The following is an 11582-nucleotide window of genomic DNA, read 5'->3' as shown; positions in this document are numbered from 1 at the left end:
CTAAATGGGGATCCCTTGGAGACCTAGTAGGCCAAGGTAGCGTTGGAAGAGATTAGCGGTAAGGGCCTTAGTAAGACCATCGGCAGGCATAGACTTAGTGTTCAGGTAACTGATTTTGGCTAGCCCATTGGTTGCTTCTTGCCGAATATACCGGAACTTTAGCAGTATATGCTTTGTTCGGTTATGCTGATTGGGATTGTTGGCGTTAGAGATAGATCCGTTGTTATCGCACAGAAGTGGTATAGGTTTTTTAAGGCCTTTGTCGATTTCTGTAAATAGACCGTCTAGCCATTTAAGTTCCCGAATCGCTTCCAGTAGGGCATCCGATTCTGCCTCTACAGTAGAAAGAGCAATAGTACTAGCCCTTTTTGATTTCCAGCAGATTGGTCCGCCTGCTAGGGTAAAGAGGTACCCATAGGTAGACTTAGAGGAATCCAAGTCACCTGCAAAGTCGCTGTCGGAATATCCTGATAGATTGGGTGTTGTTAACTTAGACCAATAGCATATAGCTAGGTCTATAGTTCCTTTTAGATATCGAAGAAGGTTCTTGCCGGCTGATAGCTGCAGACTAGTAGCCTGGTGCATATACCGAGATAGCCATTGGATTGCAAAGGCTATATCTGGTCGGGTCAGTAGCATAAGGTACATTAGAGTCCCTACTATTTGTTGGTATACCAGTTGGTCGGTTGCGGACAAGGGAGTAAGAGGCGTTGCAGTAGCCTGCTTAAGTACTCCTGGCTGTAGTGGTATTGCTACTGCCTTGGCCTCCTTTAACCCAAATCGGGATAGGGCTTCCTCAATATACCCTTTTTGGCTAAGGGTAATACCCTTAGTTGTTCGACTGATTTGTACGCCTAGGAAGAAGGCGGCCTGTCCGCGGTCTTCGATTGGGTAAACCTTATGTAGTTGTTGCTTCAACTTGTTAATATATGTAAGGTTTGGTCCAGTAAGTAGGCAGTCGTCGACATGGCTAACTATGTAAGTACTAGTAGTACTATTATAGTAGATAGCCGGATCAGATACAAGGGGGCTGTATCCGTATTGTTGTAGCAGTTTGGCAAGTGCCTCCTGCCATTCTCTAGGTCCTTGTTTTAGGCCGTAGAGTGCCTTTTTCAAAAGGATGCCTTGTTTGACTGCCGGATTGTAGCCTAGCTTAGCTAGTAGCTTAGCTAAATTATTAGTCTTATTAAGACTAATAAATGCTTCCAGTCCCTCGGGAATTTCAAGATAATTGACTTCAGGTAGCTCACTATTTAGGAAAGCACCAATAAAGTCAATCTGTTCGACGTACCAGCTGTTCTGGGCAGCTAGGGCTAGTAGTATCCTCCAGGTAGGTGGAATACTAGTAGTTGCAAAAGTCTCTAGGTAATCGAGGCCTTCAATTTGCATAAATCCCTTAGCTACTAGTCGTGCCTTGAATTTGATGGGGTTGTTCTGCTGGTCCTTTTTGACTCGTAGTACAAGTCGGCTTTTCAGAAGTCGTCTGCCAGTTGGTATTTCTTGAAGGGGGATAAAATAGAATACCCCTGCCTGGATAAGCTGCTAGAATTCCGAGAATATAGTACTTATCCACTGGTCTTTGTTGTCTGACTTAAGTACCTGTTTCCAGCTAGTAGGCTCGCTACTATTTGGTAGTTGCTTGGCCTTAGCTTGGTAGCATAGGTCCTGGATCCAATACGCTAGGTTAAGATCCATTGGGTCAGGGTTGTCTTCTGGTTCTGGTGCATCTGGAAGAGACGTATCTGGTAGATCCTCTATTGGCTGGGCCAGGACCCCCTCTGTTGTACTAGTCCTAGTAGGACTAGTTGGTCCGTTGGCTCCTTGCAACCTACTGGTCCTAGTAGGACTAGTAGGTCTACTAGCCCTAGTAGGGCTAGTAGGTCCGTTGGTTCCTTGCAACCTACTGGTCCTAGTAGGACTAGTAGGTCTACTAGCCCTAGTAGGGCTAGTAGGTCCGTTGGTTCCTTGCAACCTACTGGTCCTAGTAGGACTGGTAGGTCTACTAGTCCTAGTAGGACTAGTAGGTCCGTTGGCCCCCTCTGTCTCCCTAGGTGTTAGGGGACTAGAGGTATTTTGCGAGATATAGTCTTCTATCTCAATTTCCCCCTCTGACTCTAGTTCTTGAAGACTAGGACTTGGTAGTCGTTGAAGTCCTTGGGAGATAGGGCCTATACCTTCTAGGATTTTCAGGAAAGTGGTTTTTGTAACTGCCCTCCTAGAAGGTATATACACAAGGTATGTTTTTGAACCTAGCGTTGCTAGTAGCCTTGCTGGTTCTGTGCGTTGTGCTAATTTAGCACTTTGAATCCGTTTCTGGTGTGGGATCAGGACTTCGCAGTGGGCACCAATAGCCTTATAGGCTGTAAGGTTTGGTGGTATTTTTAGCCCTTGTAATTCCTGCTTAAGCAATTGGTAGGGGCTTAAATCCCTGTTGGTAATTGCAGTATAGTTAACTAGGTTGACTATAGCAGGAAGTATAGCAGACCAGAGGAAAAGTGGGAGGCCGGCCTAGATTATTGTTGCGCGTAGTCGATCCAGAATAACTCGTATAGACCGTTCGGCAAGTCCGTTTTGTTCGGGGGTATATGGGCAAGATGTATCGAATAGTATTCCTTTGGTATTCAACCAGTCCTGAAGCAATATATTGATTTCAGGTCCTCCATCATAAAATAGCCTTTTTGGGTAACGGCTATAGTGTGTTTTTAGGCTTTGAAAGAAGTTCTTTATAGCCTGGAGAACTGTTGGTCCTTCCTTATTAGGTAAGATATATACCCAACGGAATCGGGATTTTCGATCGATAAGTATTAGTCCAATGGATTTTCGGTCGTAGGATATAGGTTTAATCCCAAATGTATCCCCTTCGATAGAATCAAGTACACAGTCTGGATCCTCGATTGGATCTTTTGACTGTCGTCTGGTAGATTTTGCCTGTATGCAAGCAAGGCATTGAAAATCGGTAGCCTTAATAGACGAGAAGTCAGGCAGCCCGCTAGTAATTTTACTAGTCTTTTTCAAAAGTGGCAGACTGATATGTCCTAATCGGATGTGCCAGATGCCTGCTTGTTGCAATAGTCTTTGGTAAGACTGGTTGCTGGATTCCGAACTAGTAGTCGGAATAGCCTGTTCCTCGGTACTAACAGTGGGGACTGCCAGTAGGTCTGTTGCCTCTATAGGGATTGGGTCCTCTATAGGGTCTTTGTATAGGGTAGCCTTAGTAAGGTCCCTTGATCCAACCGAACTAGTAGTTAGACTAGGATCTAGTCCTGGTGTAGGTACTTGACTAGGTACCGACCTAGGTGCCGGACTAGGCACCGATCTAGGTGCCGGACTAGGCACCGATCTAGGTGCCGGACTAAGCACCGATCTAGGTGCCGGACTAGGCACCGATCTAGGTGCCGTCCAGTCTTCTGCCTCGTTGGCCCAGGAAGGTGGTTGCAAAGGAATTTCCACTGTTATTCCGTAGCTACTGTAGTAGCTAAAGTGGGCTGAGTCTGATTTGCTTAGATAGGGCGTATCTTGGCCTTCTTGTTGTAAGAAGAAGCCGTGCCTCTGGAAGTCGAGTAGGCTACATACTTATCGGTTCGAGTTGTATAGGGATTCCTTAATAAGTGTTCCCCCTGATCCGTAGTGGCGGATTCCACTGATAATATTGACTTCCATTTTCGGAATATATAGTGCATCTTGTAGTACAAGAGTACTATAGGTTGGTGGATCGGTATTAATTAATACCGTAAATTCTGCATTTCCAATTCCACTAGGGTAGATAGGACCACCTCCAGTTGTAATTGGTTGTGCCTGGGATTTTGTAATTGGTCGGAAGGTTGTAAACTTAGACCGATTATTTACCAAATGGCAGGTTGAGCCAGTATCGTAGAGTAGGCCCATGTGGTATATATCAGCGTTAGTAACGTTGTATAGTGTACCGATATTACCTAAGTTAGGTAATATTTCCAATTCTTCTGTACAGTTAGAATCGGTATCTGATTCCTGGTAGGAATAAGATAAATCCATACAGCCAGCGGCTAGACTGTAGTTACCAACTAGGAAACTAGTAGTATCCTTTGGTTGGTTGGTCGATTGGTTCTTTTTATCAGTTTGGCTCGACTGGTCAGATTTCTTTTTATTAAATTTCCCTTTCTTCTTTTTCTTAGGTACTTGGGATACCTTGTGGCTGAATGTATTCGATCCAGTAGTACTGGAGTTTCGATTTTCTTCCAGAAGGTTAACCATAAGGTATTGTAGACCTAGGGTATCTGTTTCAAGTCCTAAGGCTCGGGAAGACTGAATAGTATTGCGTTGCATAGTAACCCATTGTGGAAAAACAGGCTTAACTGTTGCAAGGTATCGGTTGGCTTGATCCAGTGGATCGATTGTTACTCCGGCTAGTTGTAGCCTAGTAAGTCGACTGTTAAATTCAGCATTAAATGCCTCGAGTGTTCCTTTGTACCCCTTAAATGTAAGGGTGTGGTAAGCGTCGTATAGGTTAGAGCGTTTGGCTTCGTGACCTTCGGAGTATTGTTTTTTCAATAACAAGAAAACCTCAGTTGGGTTTTTAATCCATGCAATAGATGCTAAGGTTTCTTCCGTACAGCTGTCCCGTAATAGTATAAGTAAACGGGCCTGATTTCTGCTTGAGAAGTTGGATGCAATTGAAGGTTTATCCAGAAAACTTTCTAGGTCCAGGGCTTGAAGTTGAATTGATAGGGATTGCTCCCATAGCTCGTAATTCTTAGTGCCTTTGAGTTTTGCGTATTCCGGGAATTGATAGACTTTTTTGTTTAACTCGTAGCTGGAGTTAGAATCCTCTGTCTTTGTAATAGTAGTACTATTACTGAGATTACTAAGAGTTAACTCGATTGTATTTAGTCGATCTTGTATCTGTGGAACAACAGTATTGAGTTGTTGCATAGATTGAGTATGTTGTCGTAAAAGTTTATCGATTTGCGTTTGCTGTACCAGTAGACGTTTTTCGATTTCCGACAGGTTAGTTCCCTGACCTTGATTGGTGGGATCCATTTTCTAGTTAGTAACTAGATTCCGATTTTGCCTTACCTACCTAGCTAGTAGTACTAGCAATAGGTCTTCTACTAGTAGTACTAGTAGGAGTTGAAGCTGTAGTTAGATGACCAACAGTTACCAGTAGTACTGGTAAGCAACGTACTAGTAGTACTAGTAGTTGGGGGAGCCGTTGTTTGGTGACCAGGGATTACCAGTAGTACTGGTAGATAACGTACTAGTAGTACTAGTAGTTGGGGGAGCCGTTGTTTGGTGACCAGGGATTACCAGTAGTACTGGTAGATAACGTACTAGTAGTACTAGTAGTTGGGGGAGCCGTTTGGTGACCAGGGATTACCAGTAGTACTGGTAGATAACTCAGTGAGTTATAGAATTCGACTACAAGTTACCAGTAGTACTGGTATGTAACTTAGTAAGTTGCAGAGGTCGATTCGAAGGTTACCAGTAGTACTGGTATGTAACTTAGTAAGTCACAAAGGTCGATCCAAGATTACCAGTAGTACTGGTAGGCAGCTTAGTAAGCTGCAGAGATCGATCCAGGGGGATTGATTGTAGTCCTTCCGGGCTTATAACCTCTTGCAATTTGCGTGCGCAAGAGGAGGGGTAGTGGAAGTATATCGCACGGACCAGGGAATCAATCAAGCTGTTAGTAACAGCATAAGGGGTGCCAGTTAGTAACTGGGCAAGAGTGCACAATTGGTAGTACCGAATTATACAAACGAATGCGATTATTTCAAAAGAGAAACTATTCTAAGGGAATGGCTACTGCCTTATATAGGTGTAGAAATATAGTAAAGACTATTCCAGCTTATTCCATAAGGTTCCAGCTTATTCTATAAGTAGGGTAAGCAACATTCCGGCTTATTCCAAGGAGTTCCAGTACATTCCATAAGTGGGGTATGGAATATTCTAGAATATTCTAGAATGTTCTAGAGCATTCTGTACTATACCTAATTAGGTAAGTACCTTTGACAATAGTTTAGAGAAATAGTATGTTGTATACTATTAGTCAGCTCTGTATACTTACTTATACTCTCAGTATAGTATAGTATATCTGCCAGCAGTAGTACTTCTGATAGTTGCTACTGGTAGTAGCAATAATAGGATAGTATCCTATTTGGGTAGTCTTACTAGTATAAATCCTAGTATTTTAACAGTATGTACAAAGACTATAGAATTTTCGAACTAAGGAGGAAGAAAAGAGAAGGAAAACAGGAAGTACAGAAAGGAAAGGGCTATATATATAGGTAGTCCGCGCATTACGTAATAGAGAGTGTAGGGTAGGCCAGAAGAGGAGTACAATATACAATATCGTTACAAATAGTATGTATTACAATACAGACTAGCAGGAAGGCAGTATATGTAAAGACTATAGAAGTTTCGAACTAAGGAGGAAGAAAAGAAAGAGCACAATAAGTACAGGGAAGGAAGAGGCTATATACATAGGGTAGTTGCCATACATCACGTGGTATGTGTTAAAATACTGGTATTTATACTAGTAAGACTACCTAAATAGGATACTATCCTATTAGTATTAGTACTAGTACTACTAGTACGGATGCTATACTATACTGCGAGTATTAGTAAGCATATTGAGTTGACTAATAGTATACAACATACTACTTCTCCGAACCATAACTCGGAGCGACACACGGCAGTACTACTACCGACCAACTCACTACTGCAATGTGACCCACACATGTGGTAGCCAGTCGACCACTGGAGCCAATTGATCGGCACGACAATTGCTGCTCTCCCAATCGCTACTAGCGCTTGCCAGCCCACAATACTAACTTGGGCCGGACCACCCATTCATTATGTGATGGAATCAGCCAAGCTAATGACTGAAACAATCCATCCAACCTTATGACGGAAGCAGTCAACTAACGAGTGACTGAAACAGTTATCCAACTGTATAATGGTTTCAGCCATTTAAGCCATAGTACGATGGCGCCTTTGATCCACGATGGAATCTCCGATAAAGCCGTTATTGGGGATTGTTCTGTAGATATAAATAGCCGCTCTTTTCCTGTACTGTAGCTAGAAGAAATAATCGCATTCGTTTGTATAATTCGGTACTACCAATTGTGCACTCTTGCCCAGTTACTAACTGGCACTTCCCTTATTGCTGTTACTAACAGTATAATTGATTTACTAGTCCGTGCGATACACTTCCACTATCCCCTCCTCTTGCGCATCAATTGCAAAGAGTTATAATATTAGGCTTTGCCTAATAGAGCTATGTCCTAGGATAGAGTCACGTGCTATCGTATGTAACTCGTACCCTATGACTAAGCAGGCATTGGAGTATAAGTACTCCAATGTCTAGTACTTCGAGTTAGAGTTCCGCAGATTTCTTAACAACTATTTCCGACCCTTAGATACTAGTAGTACTAGTGACTCCATAACAAGTCCGTGCAATTGTACTTCTACTGTGTACCCTTCCTATTTTACCACTTTATTTCAAGAAGTATTCCCTCTTTTTATCTTAAAAGTACTACTGCTAGCCAATTTACTACTGTTGCGCGTCTCGTGCAAGTATATATGAACTAGAATAGTAGTATATCTTGCAATTTGTGCGCAAGAGGAGGGGGTAGTGGAAGTGTATCGTACGGACTAGGGAATCAATTACACTATTAGTAACAGCAATAAGGGGTGCCGGTTAGTAACTGGGCAAGAGTGTATAATTGGTAGTACCGAATTATACAAACGAATGCGATTATTTCTTCTAGCTACAGTATATGAAAAGAGCGGCTATTTATGTTTACAGAATAATCCCCAATAATGGCTTAATCGGAGATTCCGTCGTGGATCAAGGGCTCCATCGTACTATGGCTTAATGGCTGAAACCCTTATACAGTTAGATGGCTGTTTCAGTCATACTTTAGTTGACTGCTTCCGTCATAAGGTTAGATGGCTTGTATCAGTCATTAGGTTGGCTGATTCCATCACATAATGATTGGGTGGTCCGGCCCATAGTAGTATTGTAGGCTGGCAAGCGCTAGTAGCGATTGGGAGAGCACAATTGTCGTTCCGATCAATTGGCTCCAGTGGTCGACTGGCTACTACATGTGTGGGTCACACTGCAGTAGTGAGTTGGTCGGTAGTGGTACTGCCGTGTGTCGCTCCGAGTCGTGGTTCGGAGAAGTAGTATGTTGTAGACTATTGGTCAACTCAATATGCTTACTAATACTTACAGTATAGTATAGCATCCGTACTAGTAGTACTAGTACTAATAGGATAGTATCCTATTTAGGTAGTCTCACTAGTATAAATACTAGTATTTTAACAATATGCAGCTTTATTATGTCGTAATAGTAGCCCCATTGCCTTACGATACTTTTGGTTAGTTATTAGACGACTATTTGGATGCGTCTTATACCAAGCTTCTCTTGATGCAACATATCTTTGATAGATAGCCTCTGGGCTATTATACCGTATAGTACTAGTACTAGCTGTAGTTGCTAGTGCTGGTGCCGCTGTTGCTGCCGGTGCCGGTGCCGCTGTTGCTGCCGGTGCCGCTGTTGCTGCCGGTACCGCTGCTGCTGTTGCTGCGCCGGTGCCGGTGCCGCTATTGCTGCCGGTACTGCTGTTGCTGCTGGTGCCGGTACCGCTGTTACTGCCGGTGCCGGTACCGCTATTGCTGCCGGTACCGGTGCCTCTATTGTTAAAATACCGGTATTTATACTAGTACGACTACCCAAATAGGATACTATCCTATTGTTACTAGTAGTACTACTACTAGTAAAGATGCTATACTATACTGCGAGTATTAGTAAGCATAGTGAGTTGACTGATAGTATACAACATACTACTTCTCCGAACCACGACTCGGAGCGACTGCCGACAGTACTACTGCCAGCCAACCTACTACTACAACATGACCCACATATGTAGTAGTCCGTTGACTACAGGAGTCAATTGATCGGAACACCAATTGACATTCTCTCAACGGCTACCAGTCGTTGCCAGCCAAGAGTACTACTCTTGGCAATTTGAACTATAGTACAGGGGCAATCAAGCCGGTGACTCACCATGCGAATACGACCAAGCAGGTGACCTACTGCGCGGTATAATGGACTGACCACCTGACTTAATAGGACCATATGTGCGCACATTAGTACAGCAACTATGGTCTCGACTTAGGCACACTAGGTTGTCGAAGATTGTATATGCGCACATTAGTATGGCAGTTATGGTCTCGACTCAGGTACACAAGGTTGTCGAGGTACTACCTCCAAGGCATAAATAGTCCTATTTCTCCTGTACTGTACTTGATAGAATAATCGCATTCGTTTGTATAATTTGGTACCCCAAGTTTGCACTCTTACCCAGTTACTAACTGGCACCCATTTTGCTGTTACTAACAGCGTGATTGATTCCCTGGTCCGTGCGATACACTTCCACTACCCCCTCCTCTTGCGCATACAAATTGCAGACTTATGACTGAAACGAGCCATCTAACCTTATGACGGAAGCAGTCAACTATGGTATGACTGAAACAGGCTATCTAACCTTATGACAGAAGCAGCCAACTATTGTATGACTGAAACAGCCATCCAACTGTATAATGGATTCAGCCATTAAGCCATAGTACGATGGTATCTCCGATCAAGCCGTTGAGCAATAGAAACGGCGATCTGTCCAGACCCATTGGGTATTGTTCTGTAAACATAAATAGCCGCTCTTTTCCTGTCCTGTAGCTAGAAGAAATAATCGCATTCGTTTGTATAATTTGGGGCTACCAATTGTGTACTCTCGCCCAGTTACCAACTGGCACCTCTTATCGCTGTTACCAACAGTGTGATTGATTCCCTGGTCCGTGCGATATACTTCCACTACCCCTTCCTCTTGCGTATATAAATTGCAAGAATAGCTACCTTTAGGAGGGAGACAGTCGTCTGGAAATCGATTAGGTACTATAGTTGACTGCATTGTATATATACTTTAGTATAGTAGGTTGAAAGGTTATTGTATATATACTTTGGTGTTGTAAGTTGTAAAGTTATTGTATGTATACTTTGGTGTTGTGGGTTGTAAGGTTATTTATTGTAATGCATTTCATTATTGTATACGCGATGCGTCAAGTAGTAAATAGGCTTACATAATGTTATTGTAATCTTAGGTGCACGGGTGCCCGTGCGCCTATTGGATCCCTCCGTACGGGTTCGATTACGTAATCCTATTCCAGGCCACTTTCCCTCCGCATTGACTTCCCCTAGTCAATATATACATACGGCTTATATTATAAAATTGTACTCCGTAAGAGTAATACTCCTAATTATACGAACCGTTTCCTCTATTCACACGATTTTTCGCCTAGCGCCCCACAACGCCCCGCTAAAGTTTTAGTGCCTATGCAGTACAAAAAGTATGTCGCGCCGACGCGTCAACAGGCCTGTAACGGGGTTAAAGTCCGGGTAGTTAGTTACGTAGCGGTGTCTACATCTGCGCCAATTTAAGCAGGCCCAGAGGACACCTTGTGGTTGGCAACAACATCATCAAGAACACCAATAGATTGATTCTGACCCATCTCACGATCCTTGATTCGTTGTAGCCCTAGTCAGGGCGGACCCCCTTTTTCCTCTGTTGCATCAAAGTAATTATCTCAAGCATAATTCTTGTTGTTCCTCAATGTCTTCCTCAATGTCTCTCCAGGTATTATCAATACCTCGTCCTATTGGAAGAGGCTGTACAAAAATTACATCAGCCAACTTATTATCAAGGTAGTCGTTTTCAGCCTTATCCCAATCAATATATGCCATCATTTCTTCCCTAGTCCAATCTCTAGTACCAGTTTGCATTTTACACTACTTTCCTATTTGCTTCCAATCAAGGCACCAATTATACGTAGCTTTAGTATACCGTAATAGTAGGTTATTAGCCTTTCGGTATTTATGGTTTGTCCTATTACTTATGTGCTCTTGCATTTGGTACCAAGTATCTCTATCCGTAATATATCTCTGATAGATAGCCAGTGGGTTATCAAACTGTAGGACTGGGGCTACTGTAACTACTGTAGCTACTGTAGCTGTTGTAGCTGCTGTAGCTGCTGTAGCTGTAGTTGCTATAACTATAAGATCTTGTGTATATACTCCTACCGATAATTATCAGCAATTACGGACTTCAGAACGAGATTGTATTTGACAGAGGAAGCACATTTACTGCAAACCTCTGGCAAGCGCTTCTAATACAGCTTGGAACAAAGTACAAACTCTACAGTGTATTACCCTCAACCGGATGGACAAACGGAACTATTGGTTCGGTTCTGGGGGAAACTGGTAACAAGAGATCTCTTTCAATGGATTCAATTTGGTACGAAAGGAGGGAAAAGAGGCTGTCCCTGAGCGGCCACTTTTGTCCTCTGCGTAATCGTGCCCCACACGATTACGTAACCATAGTCTACTATTGGCCACTATATACATATAACACACAGGAACGATTGAATTAAACGCTTGAGCAATACCTTCAGTCATATATTAATTATGACCAAAGCGATTGGGTAAAATGGATACCTATAGCGCAGCTGGCATACAACAGCCCAATTACCGAATCTATCAAGGCAT

General features: G+C 43.0%; 1 protein-coding gene across 1 annotated transcript; it reads right to left on the bottom strand.

Moving 5' to 3' along the window:
* Positions 1-1695, bottom strand: DCS_00089 (uncharacterized protein; the record flags this gene model as incomplete). The annotated part of the gene is made up of 2 exons (XM_040797431.1): positions 1-1542; positions 1600-1695. The coding sequence occupies 2 exons, from the start codon at positions 1693-1695 to the stop codon at positions 1-3; spliced, it is 1638 nt and encodes a 545-aa protein (XP_040658314.1).
* Positions 1696-11582: the final 9887 nt, after the last annotated feature.

The sequence above is a fragment of the Drechmeria coniospora genome, chromosome 01 (assembly GCF_001625195.1).
Source record: "Drechmeria coniospora strain ARSEF 6962 chromosome 01, whole genome shotgun sequence".
Taxonomy (NCBI): Eukaryota; Fungi; Ascomycota; class Sordariomycetes; order Hypocreales; family Ophiocordycipitaceae; genus Drechmeria; species Drechmeria coniospora.
The sequence above is the reverse complement of the archived record's forward strand: the minus strand, read 5'-3'. Positions and strand labels throughout refer to the sequence as shown.